The 14,736-nt window shown below is 43.1% G+C and overlaps 1 protein-coding gene across 13 annotated transcripts in view; it reads right to left on the bottom strand.

The window, feature by feature from the left end:
- KIAA1217 (KIAA1217 ortholog) overlaps positions 1–14,736 on the bottom strand; it is a 760,759-nt gene that overhangs the window by 87,514 nt on the left and 658,509 nt on the right. For 12 of the 13 annotated variants that reach the window (XM_043564643.1, XM_043564640.1, XM_043564637.1 and 9 more), the window contains 2 exons: positions 11,616–11,814; positions 7,431–7,524 (listed from right to left, as the gene is read on the bottom strand). In XM_043564643.1, the coding sequence (XP_043420578.1) occupies positions 7,431–7,524; positions 11,616–11,814 (293 nt within the window). Of the gene's footprint in view, positions 1–7,430; positions 7,525–8,275; positions 8,386–11,615; positions 11,815–14,736 lie in introns of those variants that run through there. The other variant, XM_043564645.1, reaches the window with a different exon arrangement.

Raw genomic sequence — 14,736 nt, 5'->3', positions numbered from 1 at the left:
AATACTGGCTTTTGAGTTAGGTCCCCAAACATAGGTGGCACATGGACATTGCTGATGAAGACAGCAGAGTGGGGAAGGACAGTTGTGGCCACCACAGTGAGCAAGAAGGCCAGTCCTAGAGTTGGCCTGCCTGGTTCCAAAGCCAGTTCTACCACTGAAGAGCCATGCGGCTTCGAGCAAGTTCCCTAGCCTCTCTGACCTTCGGCTCCCACATCTGAAACAGGGGATAATGAGAATTTCCTTCACACTGGGTTGTTCTGAGAATCAAATGAGAATGAATAGGGGTGCGATGTTTGGAGCAGTACCTGGCAGAGAGTCAGTAGGTGATGAATGATAGTCACTAATACCACTGCTGGTGGTGGTGGGTCAAGGAGGAGGACCTTGAATGATGAAAGAGTGTTTCTGGAAACTTCCACTTCTTTCCTTTTTTTTAAAAAAAATGTTTGTTTATTTTTGAGAGAGAATGCACAAGCAGGGAGGGGTAAAGAGAGAGGGGGACAGAGAATCCCAAGCAGGCTCCATGTTGACAACTTGAGAGCCGTGAGATCATGACCTGAGGCCAAAGTTGGATGCTCAATAGATTTGAGCCACCCAGGTGCCCTGGAAACTTCCATTTCTCTGGGGTTCTTTCCTCTTCCATTTCTATAGGATTACTTCATCCCTCCCCAAATCCTCTCAGCCAGAACACTACCCCATGGAAAAAAGCTCTAAGGCATGGCCATTTCAGACATACATACTAAATGACATATGCTTCTTCTTCTTTTATTTTTTTTTGGGGGGGGGTGGGTGGGAGCGGGGGTAAGGGTGGAGAGTATCTTTTTAGCTTGGCCAAAAAAGAATGAAATGGAGCAAAGTTAAATATAAAAAGATGCCACGAAATAGATGCATAGTAGAGTTAAGAAAGTGAAATAGATATTAAGAAAGGATATTTGCATGTTCTAAAATCTCATCAGGAGCATCATTTCAAAACTTTTAAAACTTTCATAGAAATATCAAGGAAGGGAGGCTAGAACTGAATACAAAGAGTTAGAAAGAACTGGGTTCAAATCCGATGTCTGACATTTACCAGCTTGTGGGCCTGGGAAAGACTCACTGGCCTCAGTCGTATCATCCATAAAGATGGAGACAGTATACCTACTTTGCAGAGCTATGGACTAGACAGTATGTAAAGTATTTAACACATTGCCTACTGTAGAGATACAAAAAGGTCTCTTACCTTACATCGAAAAAAAAAAACCAATGGTATAGAATGAATACTTCTTATATTCTGCCTGATTCCACAAAGGAATAGAATTCGCATAAATCATTACAATTTTGCCCCAAAAAAGTCAAAGTGGAGCATATGACAAAAAGATAAAAATAGGAAAATTAAAAAAGAGAGGCCAGGAACGAAGCCAACACACAAAATACACGCCACAAACGCCTGTACGCTTGTTGTGGGCGGGCCACAAATTTAATTCCAAGCTTTAGAGTAGCAACACAAAGAGGGAAAATGATCACTTTCAAGATTCAAAGTGTCCATATGACAAAAATAAACCAGGAGAAGCACAACTATTTCTGGTGATGAGAACAGAGAGATATTTTTACAGTGGGTTCTCGTTAATGACAGAAAATGAATAATACAGTATTTACAGCACTACCATGATAGTACTCAATGCATTCCGTGTTTACACTCACCATGGGTAGGACACCTCGGCCGACTTTCTGAGGGATACAAAGATGAACACGAGACGGTTTATGCTTTTGGAGAATTTACAGTCTTGCAGACTGAGATGAATGTGCATCTAAATGATTATAATACCATGGGGTGCCTGGGTCACTCCATCGTAGAAGCGTCTGACTCTCGGTTTTGGCTCAGGTCATAATCTCATGGTTCGTGGGTTCAAACCCTGCATTGGGCTCTGTGCTGAGTGTGCAGAGCCTGTTTGGGATTCCGTCTCCCTCTCTCTCTAACGTCCCCTCCCCCGCACATGTTCTCTTTCTCTCAAATAAATTAAAAAAAAAGTGCTATTACTTAAAAATAAATCGATAAATAATTATAACACAAGGACAATGTGCAACGTGCCCCAAAAAGGAAAGATAAATTCTGACAGAGCATTAGGGAAAGCTTCATCGAGTAGGTGGTCTTTCATTTGGTCTCTAAAAGCAAGCATTTGTGTTTTGACAGATCTTAATGCAGATATTTTCAACCATTCAGAAACAGTGGAGAAAATAATACAGGGAATTCCTTTCATCTATCTTTGACATTTTTCAGCAGTTTACCAATTTTGTATCACCTATGTCCACTTTTTGGGTTTACTCTGCTGGACTATTTTTCAGCAAGTCCCATTTATCGTGCCATTTAGCCTGCAAACACTTAGTATGTCTCATTTTAAAAAACATAACCAGCAAGCCATTATTATACCCAACAGAATTACCAGTTATCCCCTAATATCATCCAATTTCTAACACATGTTCGGATTTCTTAAAGGGTTTCAAAGATTTTTTTCTTTTTTCTCTTTTCTTTTGTTAGAGTTGGTTGTTCCAATCAGGATCCTAACATGGCACACACATGGCATTTGGTTGTTAGGGTATAGATGTGACCCAGGAAACGTAATACTGTCCCCGCCAACCCTTTTTTCAGGCCAGTAGCTTATAGAAGGAATTGGGCAACCGTTTTGTAGTGTGCTAGATGGATAGAATTTTGAAAGGTAGATATTTGGGGAAGGAAAGGCCACCTCACACACCTGGAGTAAGAACTGTGAGGTGTCTCTGCTTGGGTGTCGGGGTGCAGATGATACTACTGTCCATCGGCCTGTGCTATTCTTGGCGCAGTGGGAAGGTGGGCTTAGGGGTATGGCTTGGGGAACAGTCGTCGTTAGACTGGGGTGAGAAGAGTTGGAAGCCTGGCTAAAGACTGTTGCATGACTGATTGCTAGGATAATACTGAACGCCAGACCTAGAGCAGCAGAGTCATGTTGCCAAGAGCTGAGGATCCGGAGCCTACCTACCTGGGTTCAAATCTCAGCTCTGCCACTCTCTAGCTGTGTATTCTTGGACAAATCTCTTAACATACCTAAGTGACTCTTTTCTGAGCTATAAACATGAGAGCTTATACCGATACCTGCCTCAAAATGTTGTCCTGGGGATTAAATGAGATCACCTGTAGGAGTGTGTAATAAATGCTCAATAAAGTTAGCAGTGGTGCAGGCAATCGTAGAAGGACCATCCATGAGAGGCCTTGCTGAGTGGCCTGCATGAGCTCTGGTGACCAGGGATGTGTTGAGAAACAGGGGTCAGGCACTTAAAGAATCACTGATAGCTCAACTTTTTAAGTCTCTTCTTCCCCACCCTTCAAAACACACACATGCACCATCGCAGTCACCCTACCATGTGCAAAAATAGAAAAGCAAGCAGGAAAAGGACTTAGGAGAAAAAGAAATTAGGATTTTTTCAACAGGATATAATGGAGACATTGGAAGAATATCCACATGGAGATAGTCACTGGAAGTTGAACACTGAGCTCTTGAAGTCTAGAGAAATGGCAAAGTTAGGGTTATAGTTTCTAGGGTCATGCACGTTGAGGTAAGCGAAGCCAGCAGTAAGATAAAAACCACAAGTGAAAAGGTGCAGATTTAAACAAAAGCAAATTCACACATATACACACACTCAACACACACACATACACTGTAGTGAGTTCTGCCTGAGCACACTGAAGACGGTTTAGGGGCAGAAGGAAGAGGAGTTAGTGAATGAAGCAGGCTGAGATGTGTTTGAACATACGGAGGGGATTTAGAAATGGCGGTGTAATGGGAACCAAGATTTCTAAGGAAACCACTGGTTGGTGCAAATGTGGACCTGAAATAAAAGAGGTCTGGGAGGCAGCGACTGATTTTGGTATTAGGAAATAATTTAGGATGTAGGGCCAATTGGGGGAGTGTGTTCGAAATGCATATCTAAACGCAAAGCTGTCACATATAAGTAAAAATTAAAGACACACAAGAGGGAAAGAACTGAAAGATGGGACCAGAAAATCTCAGGTAGTAATCTCAAAGTGCGTAAAAAGGTAGAAAAGGCCCTAACTGTGAAAAAGCCACTGGGTTTGGTGAACAGGAAGTCACTGGTACCCTCTGAGAGCCACAAAATGGAATGGCTCATCTTTGAGTTGTACATTTGTGAATTGCAAGCCCTGTGAATGCATGCACCATTTTTTGCAAGAGGGCCTCTTCCATATGGTGAGCTCAATCCCTTGGGAACTAAATTTCAAAGCGACTATCTAATTTTGTAATAAAACAAAAGCCATGTGATTAAATTAGATCAGGGTGATTTGCACCCACGTGTAAAGAATCAGGAGCCGGGTGTGCTCAGTTCCAGCAGAAAACTACAAGTCTCCTTCCACAGACTAGCCTCAGAAGTGCTCAGTTAGATGCTAAATGAAAAACTAGACACATGTTTTCCCCAGCAGGCATATTCTGTGCATGCTCTGGGGCCCACAACCTCAAAGTTAATACTTGAGTCTAACATGCTTCCTGAGTAACACCACCGCCATCATAAAACTGCTCTGGGGAACGGACTGTGGTGGATTCGGAGTCTCACGTTTTCTTGGGTTTTGCAGGTAAGATCTTAAAGGCACCGTTGCCAGACGGTCTCAGGGGCCACTGCCAAGCTCTGGTGTTGCTGTTTTTGCACCCCTGCTCGATCCAACCAATGTTTCTGCTGATATGCGTATTTGCTGGTAATGAGTGGGCAGCCGGGCGGGCTGTCCCAGGCTGCATCTGGAGGCTGGTGGTTGAAGGCAGATGACATCAGGCGCAGGGCTGCGTAACTGACTCATACGAGTAGTTATCATCAGATTTCTTCACGGCCACGCGCACATTGCAAACATACGGAAGGATGGAGCTCCCCTAAGCCTACCACGCAGCTTGGTTTAGTCTACAACAATTGATCCCTGCTTTGTTCTCTCTTTCTGTTCTTTACCATAACTGACGGGGTAATGCAGCTGGGCTTCAGGCCGGGCTCACCAAAACCTCCTTTCCTTTAATGGCAAGGCAGCCACGCTCATGGGGGAAAGAGAGAGAATTCCATGTCTCTTAGCTTCTGGAATCTGCAAATCGGGGCCAAGTTACAAACTGCAGGCATGATCACACCTCGTTGGTTTTAAAACCACGTTCTGTTTCTCATATCTGAGTAGTCTTCATGGAAACCTAAAAGCGTGTCTGTGGGTTGGATGGCGAACATGTGCTGTCTTGTCATCTGAGGACAACAGTTGATTTCCTCACACACACACACACACACACACACACCCCACTGTGTAAAAGGAGGCTGTGGGCAACACAGAAAGATCGCTAGGGTCTCGTCTAAAAGTGAAAGCAGAACAGCTTTACTGAAACTCATAGCCAAAGTTCTGAATTCTAACGGGTTTCATCCATATGGTTGATATTTGAGTCTCTACGTGCTCACTGCTGGTCTTTATGTAGGTACCACATCTGCTTAAGAGTTAAAACAGGTGTCCTCCCCAGCCATAAACAAGATTTTCAGAGGCGATTCTGGGGCCCCGTGTGGCCTCCACGTAACAGAAACAGAACTGTGACAGCCACGAAAGTCCAGTTCGAAGGCCAGACATATCAAAAAAATAAGGATACCAAGGGAACAAAGACACTTAAGGACGTCAGTGAGAAAAAATAATGAAATAATAAAAAGCAAGGGTACTATGACACTCAGTCCATGTTTCATGATCAGCATGACTCAATCTGTCTTCACGTGGTGCTGGTTTACATTTAAAGTGTAACTAGCTAAAAATAAGCCTCAAAATCCTAGATTTTCTGAAGTAGCAACACAGCCTTCACTTCAAATTGCACATCATTTCTGACATAAAAAAAGCAGTTGAGGACGCAAGAAGCCTTTTCCCCAAGGTGTGGGCTCTGTCCCACAATGTCATCACTCATATTGCAGTCCAGCATTCCCTAGAAATTCTTCCAGTGCTTTCGATCGGACCTCCTGGCCTCTCGGTCCTAAACTCACACACCTTGTGGGGGACACAGAACAATCGTCCCCCAAAGATGTCTGCATCCGAATCCACTGAACCTCTGACTATACAGGAAAGGGGGATTAAGGTTGCTACAGAGCCGACCTTAAAATAAGGAGATTATTTTGGAGCACTGGGTGGGCTCGATGTAATCACAAATGTCCTTAAAAGTGGAAGAGGGAGGGTTAGAGACGTGATGATGGAAGCAGGGTCAGAGAGATGCTATTTGGCTGAGTCTGAAGATGGAGAAAGGGGACCACAAGTCAAGGAATGCGTGTGACCTCCAGAAACCGGGAAAAATGGAAACATTCTCTCTACAGCTTCCAGAAAGGACAGCTGATGTCTTGTCAATGACTCCTGGAGTTTATAGTCCACTGAGGACCATGTCAGACTTCTGACCTCGAGAAGTTTAAGATAGCAAACCTGTGTCATTTTAAGCCACTAAACGTATATTCATTTGTTACAGCAACAACAGCAAACTGATACGTGCTGTCCGGAAGCAGAGACAGCCTTACCTCGGGAATGCTACCACGACACGGACAGTGCCTGGGTCTCTTTGACAAGAACACCTATTCATTTACTTTTTTCTAGTTAAACTCCAGCATCCAGCAAAGTGCTAATCCTCAGCAAGGATGATATAAAATGGTGCAGCATCTTCTAAATTTGTGTGTGTGGTGGGGAGGAGGTACAGCTGGAGGGGAACGTAACGTTATTGTTAGAAACTCAATCCCTTTTTAGCGAACCTGCATTAATGTGATTTTAAAAACCTGCCTTTTCTGTTCCCCGGTGCTTTTTTCTTCAAAACATCCCTGTGTGCTTTGAATGTTTGGATAATCTTCTGAGATGATCTACATCTAGAGAACTTTAGCTCCCAAATCATGCAGATTTTTGGACTATGCCTTCAACGTGATTCAGATAAGGTCTGATAATATTAATACAGTACAGCAGCAAACGGTCTTCAATTCAAAAGGGAACAATTTAAGTAGGATGCTTGGAATAGCTGACAGGAGAATGTTAACAGATTCTACGTGGAACTGTACATTGGTTTTGTTGTTGTTGTTGTTTTGTTAGTTTTCATTGGAGAAAAAAAGAGCAAGAGATCCTCTGAGTAAGTTAATTGTACGTAGACCACAGATACTTTTATGCAAAGATTCGCAGGATCCCCTCGGAGTGAGGACACAACGAAATTCCATGCTTAGAGATAAATGAGGATGTGTCGGGCCCTATATCACTCCCTTTGCCCCAAATGTCCAGGAAATCTGATTTCTTTACCAAGGAACAAATAATGAGTCATCAGACAAGATGAGTGTTGAGAACCTTTAAGATCTGATGGTGGACTGTGGTTGCCATCAGGAGACCATGCCAGAGAACGAATGGGCCGGTCTGACCTGTCGAACAAAATTAAAAATAGAACGGGAACACTTACCCTCATGTCTCCATTCACAGTTTTCGGTGTGTGATTGAATGCGTGCGCAGGGTCTTTATTGTACACTTTGAGGAGCGATCGGTCCTGAATGTTCCTGGAATCAAACACAGCAATAACTATGGCAGATGAAAGGAGCCTTATTTTGGCCATGTCCTTTGCCTGCCCTGGAGAATCAGGTAAAAGACATGAACAGACACTCCAGCTGTTGTCTACAATCAACCAGACAAAAAGTCCCTTCACCACAAAATAGGCAAAAATAAATAAGGAAAAGGAGAAAAGTGACCTCGGCTTTTCTATCCTGTTTTTGTTCTTAGGAAAGTATCAGTCTTTCCCCAGCGTCCTCCACCCACAAATACCAGGTAGCACGGGCTTTCTTTCAAGATTTGAGCAAGGAAAGCTAACACTTAAAGAGACAATAAAGCTCCAATACTTACAATACGTTCAAAGAGATTTGGTTAATATTTAAATATTTAATAGTTTACTTTGCCCAAACACCTGGTTTTCTGCTTATCTCATGAATGCGCACAAATGAAAATGGTTTCCCCTTCAAATACTTTCAGCAAGGAAAAGAAAATGTATTTGCAGTCCAGAAAAAAAAAAAAGTACCACCAACATCAAAACTGGTATCCTTCCGATGCTTTTTTTTTTTTTTCTCTTCCACAGTGGGTTTTAAAAAGACTTTTCTGCATACAGGTTGACTTACTGGACGTGCAGGGTGTTTAGAAGGAATAGCAGAGAAAGTCTTCCGCTGGTCTGTTTCTCCTTCTGAGCCTAGCGTTTAGAGCTCCAGTGTCAGCCATACTGCAGCAAAGGACAGAAGTCCCACACCTTGCTTAGAGCCCTACCTTATAATTGTTTAAAAGCATATGAACGTCTATGAAGTCCTTCTCCCTCCACATTCAGCTTTCATCAGCAGAAGGGCCACCCAGGGCACTTTCAGCCCCGTCTACACTGAGTCTCCCCAAGGCCGGCGCGCTGAGCTCAGGGAAATGTGTGCAGGAAAACGCATTCCTTTCCTCCAGGTGCAGCACACGCTCTGTGGGCTGATCGCAATCTCTGGCATTACTGGGTTATGTTTTGTTTTAAATGAAGTGAGGGATTCTTGGACTGGTCTTGCTTCCCTCCTTTAAATATGTCAGTAATTGCTTTGAAGCAATGACTAGCCCAAGCTTGCATGGCTGCCCCAGCCTTCAAGTAGCTCATTACAAGCTGGTGTGAGAGGGGTTGGGTTACTTCGAAGGCAAGAGCTCACAGAAGGTGAGGATACAGGAATTCCCTAAAGGACCCTCCTGTGGCTGGAGGGGGGAGGGAGTCACAAGTGACAATATGAAGAAGCTGAAAACCTCACTTGAGCCATGAAAAAAACTTAGTGTGATTCTAAAGGTATTTTAAAAAGATGAGGTTGGTTTATGATTAATTTAGAAACATGCTCATCCAAGAGGAACCAACAGCAAAGGCCCAGATTGCATTTACCATGGCAACATTTACAACATGGGATTTCAACCTGACCGCTCTACAGCATTTCCTTAAGGAAAATACGAAGAACCCAACACAATGACGAAATAGTTAAATGTTTAACAAATACGCTCTCACTTCAAAAATACTAGATATGAAAGGAAATTTGTCTCAAAAATACTGGATGTGGAAGGAAATTTGTCTCTGGGCTCAGAAGATGAAAGCCATTGTCTTCAGTTATAGTCTACATGGTACATTTTGTGGGGAAGGGGGCACTGTATATAATGCCGATGGTGAGAAGTTATTCTCCCATTCAAATAAAACATAATTGAGGCATTTTATGCACATGAGCAAAGAAAGAGAGTAATTCTTGGGAAACAAACCTACATTTGATCACCTAGCATAAACATTATATTCATCACGAAATAAAAACACTTTACCCACTTAAAATATTTGTAGGTCCATTTTTATAAGGAAATCAAAATACTGAAAAGTAAAATTATAGACAAAGTTATAAATCAATGACTTTCCAGTTAAACATTAAAAAAATTTTTTTAACGTTTATTCATTTTTGGGAGACAGAGACAGAGTACGAGCAGGGGAGGGGCAGAGAGAGAGGGAGACACAGAATCGGAAGCAGGCTCCAGGCTCTGAGCTGTCAGCACAGAGCCTGACCCGGGGCTCAAACTCATGAATCGCGAGATCATGACGTGAGCCGAAGTCGGATGCTTACCCGACTGAGCCACCCAGGCGCCCCACCAGTTAAACATTTTAAATGAGATTAAAATCACTTTCACAAATGTAAACATATTAACTGAATATTATTAATGTTTAAAGAAAGGATCCCATCTTCTCTCAAGCACTATTTTTATCTATTTTGTCAACTGACTTTGCACCAAGGAGAAGTATCTCAGTTTGAAATTTGGGGCGACCTCGTCCTCTTTGACCTCCCTCCCATCTCTTTTTCTAAGACTTCCTTGCAACACTCTGGAAGAACGTGTAGAGGAAACCCTAGCAGTAGCACCCTGAGTTTGGGAAAGTCTCTAGAAAATCGTGACTCATTGCAGTTTAAAAGTGCTTGCATGAAAATAAATAAGTCAATAAATAAAAATGGTTGCAAGACAGTGGGGTCCAATTGTTTCTAATCACCTCATCAGGCTTGAGCTCCATAATGAAAAGTGGCTTCGTGTAGTGTCATACGGATTTACTATTCCAGTACTCTGACTGCACAACATGGAAATTCAAGGAAATTGCCATAAAACAATTGCTGTATGTCTGTGTGAAAATACTACACGCGATCGTATGACCGCAAACACACTCTTCAGAGATCCTGCGATCGCTCCACGTTTAAGTTCATGCTCTATAAATTCGATTTTGTTTTTTGGTGGCAGGCTGATTAATAATTTATTTCAAAAAACAGACATGAATTTTCTGATACCCATGAATATTTAAACATGTTTTTTAAAAGCAGCAAGGCCGTGCAACAGATGTAGCACCCATACCTTAGGGCATGCGTCAAACTTTGAAAGCCCTAAATTACTCATACACTTTGGCACACGCCTAAATATGTCATCTGTGATCATTGTTAGATATTTATCAGTTTACACTTAGTATGCACTAGGAGGCATATTTTTAGGAAGTGGTTCTTACTAATTTCATAATGAAGAAACAGGGCCTCCTGTTGTCCCCATGGGGAAGGGACCCAAAAATCCAAGTTGTGGACCAGGTCAGTTGGTCAGAGAACATTCCGAGGGAATAAGAAACTTGTCACCAAGGATGCGGACAGTCAGGCCTGGGGCTGGGCTTGGAAATAACCTGGCTGTGTGATCTTGAATGAGCCCTTTAACTTTTACACATCTGAGTTTCTGGTCCCATAAAATGAAAGGGCGGAATTAGTCACTACATAATTTTTTAAGTTCTAAAATGTCTAGAGGCTATAGGAGCGACTGCTTTTCTGGGCTGACCTAAGTCCGGTTTGTCAGGCTGTTTGGCTGGAAGAGATCAGATGGGTCCCCTCTGCTCTGGACACACCAACACCTCAGTAGACACAGATGCTTTTACTTCTGTGTAGCCTGCTGTGGCTTGAGTCTGCTTAGCTTCATTTGAGAGGACATTTTCCTGGGGGCCCTGGAGAAAGCCCACCTGGGAAGTGAGATTCTTTGGTAAGGCCAACTATTTAAGAAAAACATGAAAAAGGACAATGTTTCTCAGCCTTTTTTCTTGTGGACAACAGCACAGGGTCCCCTGCTTCGACTCTAACCTGTTGGTTTAAATAATGGCGCAGTGGGATCATTACCTAAAATGTTTCACGGCCTCTGTGAGGGAAAGAGCACTTGAGAAGGAGCTGGGAAAGTTCCAGTCACAAGCATGGCCTTATGGTGTTGATCAAGTCCCTCCACTACCTTCTGGGCCTCAGTTTCCCTAACTCTTAGTGGACTAGATTATTTCTTAACATTCTTTTCAGATGTAATAGGCAAGGATCTATGTGGAAGAAGTCTGTCCTCATCTTTGTAAACCAGACCTTATAAATGGATTACAGAAAAGCAGATCGTGAATCCACACCTGGGGGTAAGATAAGCCTACCAATCAGGGTAATAGCTGTGCTTTGTTCATGGGGACATGGAGAGATTAGGACTCAGTACAAACTGTAACAATGCTAACTGCAGTATGTTGGACATCACACACACACAAACACACACACACTCACACACACACGATGTAACTACCTACCTTACATCGTTTAGTTCATAATAGACATTTCTGCTTTCGTCTTTGATGTAAATGGCAACACTGGGCGACTCTAGCATCTTCATGGTGAGCTGCTGTGGAAAGGCACTTACGAAGAGAGCACGGATTGTGTCTGCACTTGTGATTTCATTCGGCATCCTGAGCTGCTTGGTTTCATCCCCATACTGGAGATAGAGAACCCCTGCATGCAAAATGAACAAGGTTATCAGTCCCAGATCAAGATGCATACAACACGCAGCAAAAGTTCAGCCACTCCTGTCTTACCACAGACAGCAATGTTCAGGACAAGCTTGGAAAGAGTGTAACAAGAGACATTTGTTTGGAATTTCCAAAGATTCGCATAAATATTCACTTTTATTCCTTGGAGTCCAGGCAGATGTTAAAGAGGCTAATTTTCAACTCTTAAAACCAGAGACAGGAAGCTAACTTCTGGTAGCCGAAAGCAAAAGACAATACTCGATTCCCCTGAAAGGAATATTTAGGAATTTGACTCGTAGGGTGATTTTCCCCATGTCTTTCGCTAACTAACAACACAATCATTACAGTGATGGGTACGCTATATAGTTTAAATCTTTATAGTCCATTCAGAGACATGTTAAGAGGAAAGGCTACAATATTTCTGTGGCTCTAATACATATTTATTGAATGTTTATGCCAAATGAAACTATCTAAGAAAAGAATCTGGTACCCCAATGTTTCAGAAAGAAAATGGAGCAAACCAGTTACCCAAAAGACAAATGGAAACATCAGATCACAGAATTTTGGAGTTCCAGGGGGTATGTGGCTTCCAATGAACAATACCTCCCGGTATTCATACCCCTGTGAGTGTAATCCCTTACCACATTGTGTCTGGGTTTGACCATGTCTCGCTTGTTTTGACCAATGAGACATTAGCATGCAAAATGCAAAATGGAGGCTTGGTAAGTGCTTGCACACTAGACCTTATCTTCTTGATGAGTGTGGTCTTGGACGCTCCCTCACTGAACCAAGCTTCTGTGAGTCCAACTGAGCCCAATGGTGAGGCCACATGAAGAAGAATGAAAGTCCTGACTGACAGCCCCCACTAAGCACCCATTCGATAGCCGGACCACTGGCCAGTCATGTGGGTGACCCATCTTGAGAGCACCTCCAGTTCCCAGGTGACCTGCTCCAGCTGTCAGATGGAACAGAAATGCAATGCCCCCTCCAAGCCCTGCTGAAACTACAGAATAAAGCAAATAAATAGTTGTTAATTTAACTCACTATGTTTAGGGTCCCTTGTTATTCAGAAATGTATAACTGAAACAGGATATCAAAGATCCGGACATTTCATTTGAATCCACTTCCTGTGAGAATCTATTGAGGACAGACTAATACCCTTAGAGTAAGCTTTGGCAGGAGAGACTCAAAAGAGAATAGAATATGGTTTCTGATTAAAGATGGCAATTCATGCAACGTATTCCTCTCTATCTCCTCCTGAAAGTCCATTAAAGTGACAACGGAGATTAACAAAGCATAAATTAAAGAATTAAGGGAATGAGAGAGGAAACAACAGACAAGAGAAAGTCAACACCTAAGTCTTCAAGGGAGAACTCCACATAAAACATGCAGGGCTGGGGTGCCTGGGTGGCTCAGTCAGTTAAGTGTCTGACTCTTGATTTCGGCTCAGGTCATGATCTCAGGGTCGTGAGATTGAGCCCTGCATCAGGCTCTGTGCTGAGCGTGGAGCCTGCTTGAGATTCTCTCCCTCCCTTTCCCTCTGCCCCTCCCCAACCTGTGTGCGAACTTAAGCACTCTCTCTCTCAAAAAATAAAATAAAAATAAAATAAAATAAAGAAATATCCCTTAAAAAAACCAACAAAACAAAACAAAGCAGACTAACAGACAAAAAACATGCAGGGCCAGGGAAGCTCCAAAACCAAAGCACCAGATCCTTCTGAGGGGAGGAATTCAGACTGAGTGCAAATCACGAAGCCTGATCGAACTGTTCCTTCTTTTTAATGGTGCTGCAAACGGTTTGAAACTCCCCTTCTATCCCACTCAGCCAACCGACTCCCTACAGAAGAAGACTTAAGAGGTAGAAAAAAACAGACTGGATTCTGGCTCATCAGGCACAGGGGAGAGTGGGTGAGGTGCCTTCTGACAAAACGCTTGCAAAGAGGTGACCCTCAGTCAGGAAGCTGGAGGAACCCTACAGGGGTTCCATTACACTTGAGGGTAACGGTCAAGTGCTGTCTGATCACCTCATTGCGAAGTGGCCCAACCCCATATGAAAGCTTCCAGTTAGTACGACTATGCCCCACTCACACACTCACAGACTACCCAGGATTAACAGACATTTCACAGAAACCACTAACATGAAACACCAAAATAAACAGAAAACAGAAACTCAGAAAAGATGAGACTGTCCAAGAAAAGGGGAACATTTGGAGAACAAGGGCAGTCTCTGGGAACCATGACAGCAGGAATTAAGAATTGAGGGAGAAGAGGCGTGCCTGGCAGGCTCAGTCAGTAGAGCATGTGACTTTTGATCTTGGGGTTGGGCGTACAGATTACTTAATTAAAAAAAAAATTCAGGGAGGAAGAAAAAGTTGATGAAATCACAGAAAGCAGAGCAAAAAGATGACGGGACAGGAGACAGTGAAAAACAGTAAGAAAAACAGAATAATTTCAGAGCATCCCAAGTCTTACTAACTGGAATTTGGATAAAAGAGATCAGGGAAAGCAAAAGTTCTACAAAAAGTATCCTGAAAAAATGTTCCCCCACACTGAAGGACCTGACATCAGAGATCGAAAAAGCTTATGAAACACACCACAGACTCGGGCTTGTCACTGAGACATTCCAGATGGTAAGGGGAGAACAGAAGGTCCTACAAGTTCCCAGGGATTTGGGGAGGAAGGTCATAAAGAATCAGGAGTCAGAAAGGCATTAGAACAGCCACCCGGAGGGGGCTTGGGTGGCTCAGTTGGTCTAGCTTCTGACTCTTGATTTCAGCTCAGATCATGATCTCACGGTCCTGAGATGGAGGCCCCCATTGGGCTCTGTGCTGGACATGGAAGCTGTTTAAGATTCTCTCTCTCCCTCTCTCTCTGCCCTTTCCTTACTCTCTCTCTCTAAAAAAAA

This window comes from Prionailurus bengalensis, chromosome B4 (genome assembly GCF_016509475.1).
Source record: "Prionailurus bengalensis isolate Pbe53 chromosome B4, Fcat_Pben_1.1_paternal_pri, whole genome shotgun sequence".
NCBI lineage: Eukaryota > Metazoa > Chordata > Mammalia > Carnivora > Felidae > Prionailurus > Prionailurus bengalensis.
The sequence above is the reverse complement of the archived record's forward strand: the minus strand, read 5'-3'. Positions and strand labels throughout refer to the sequence as shown.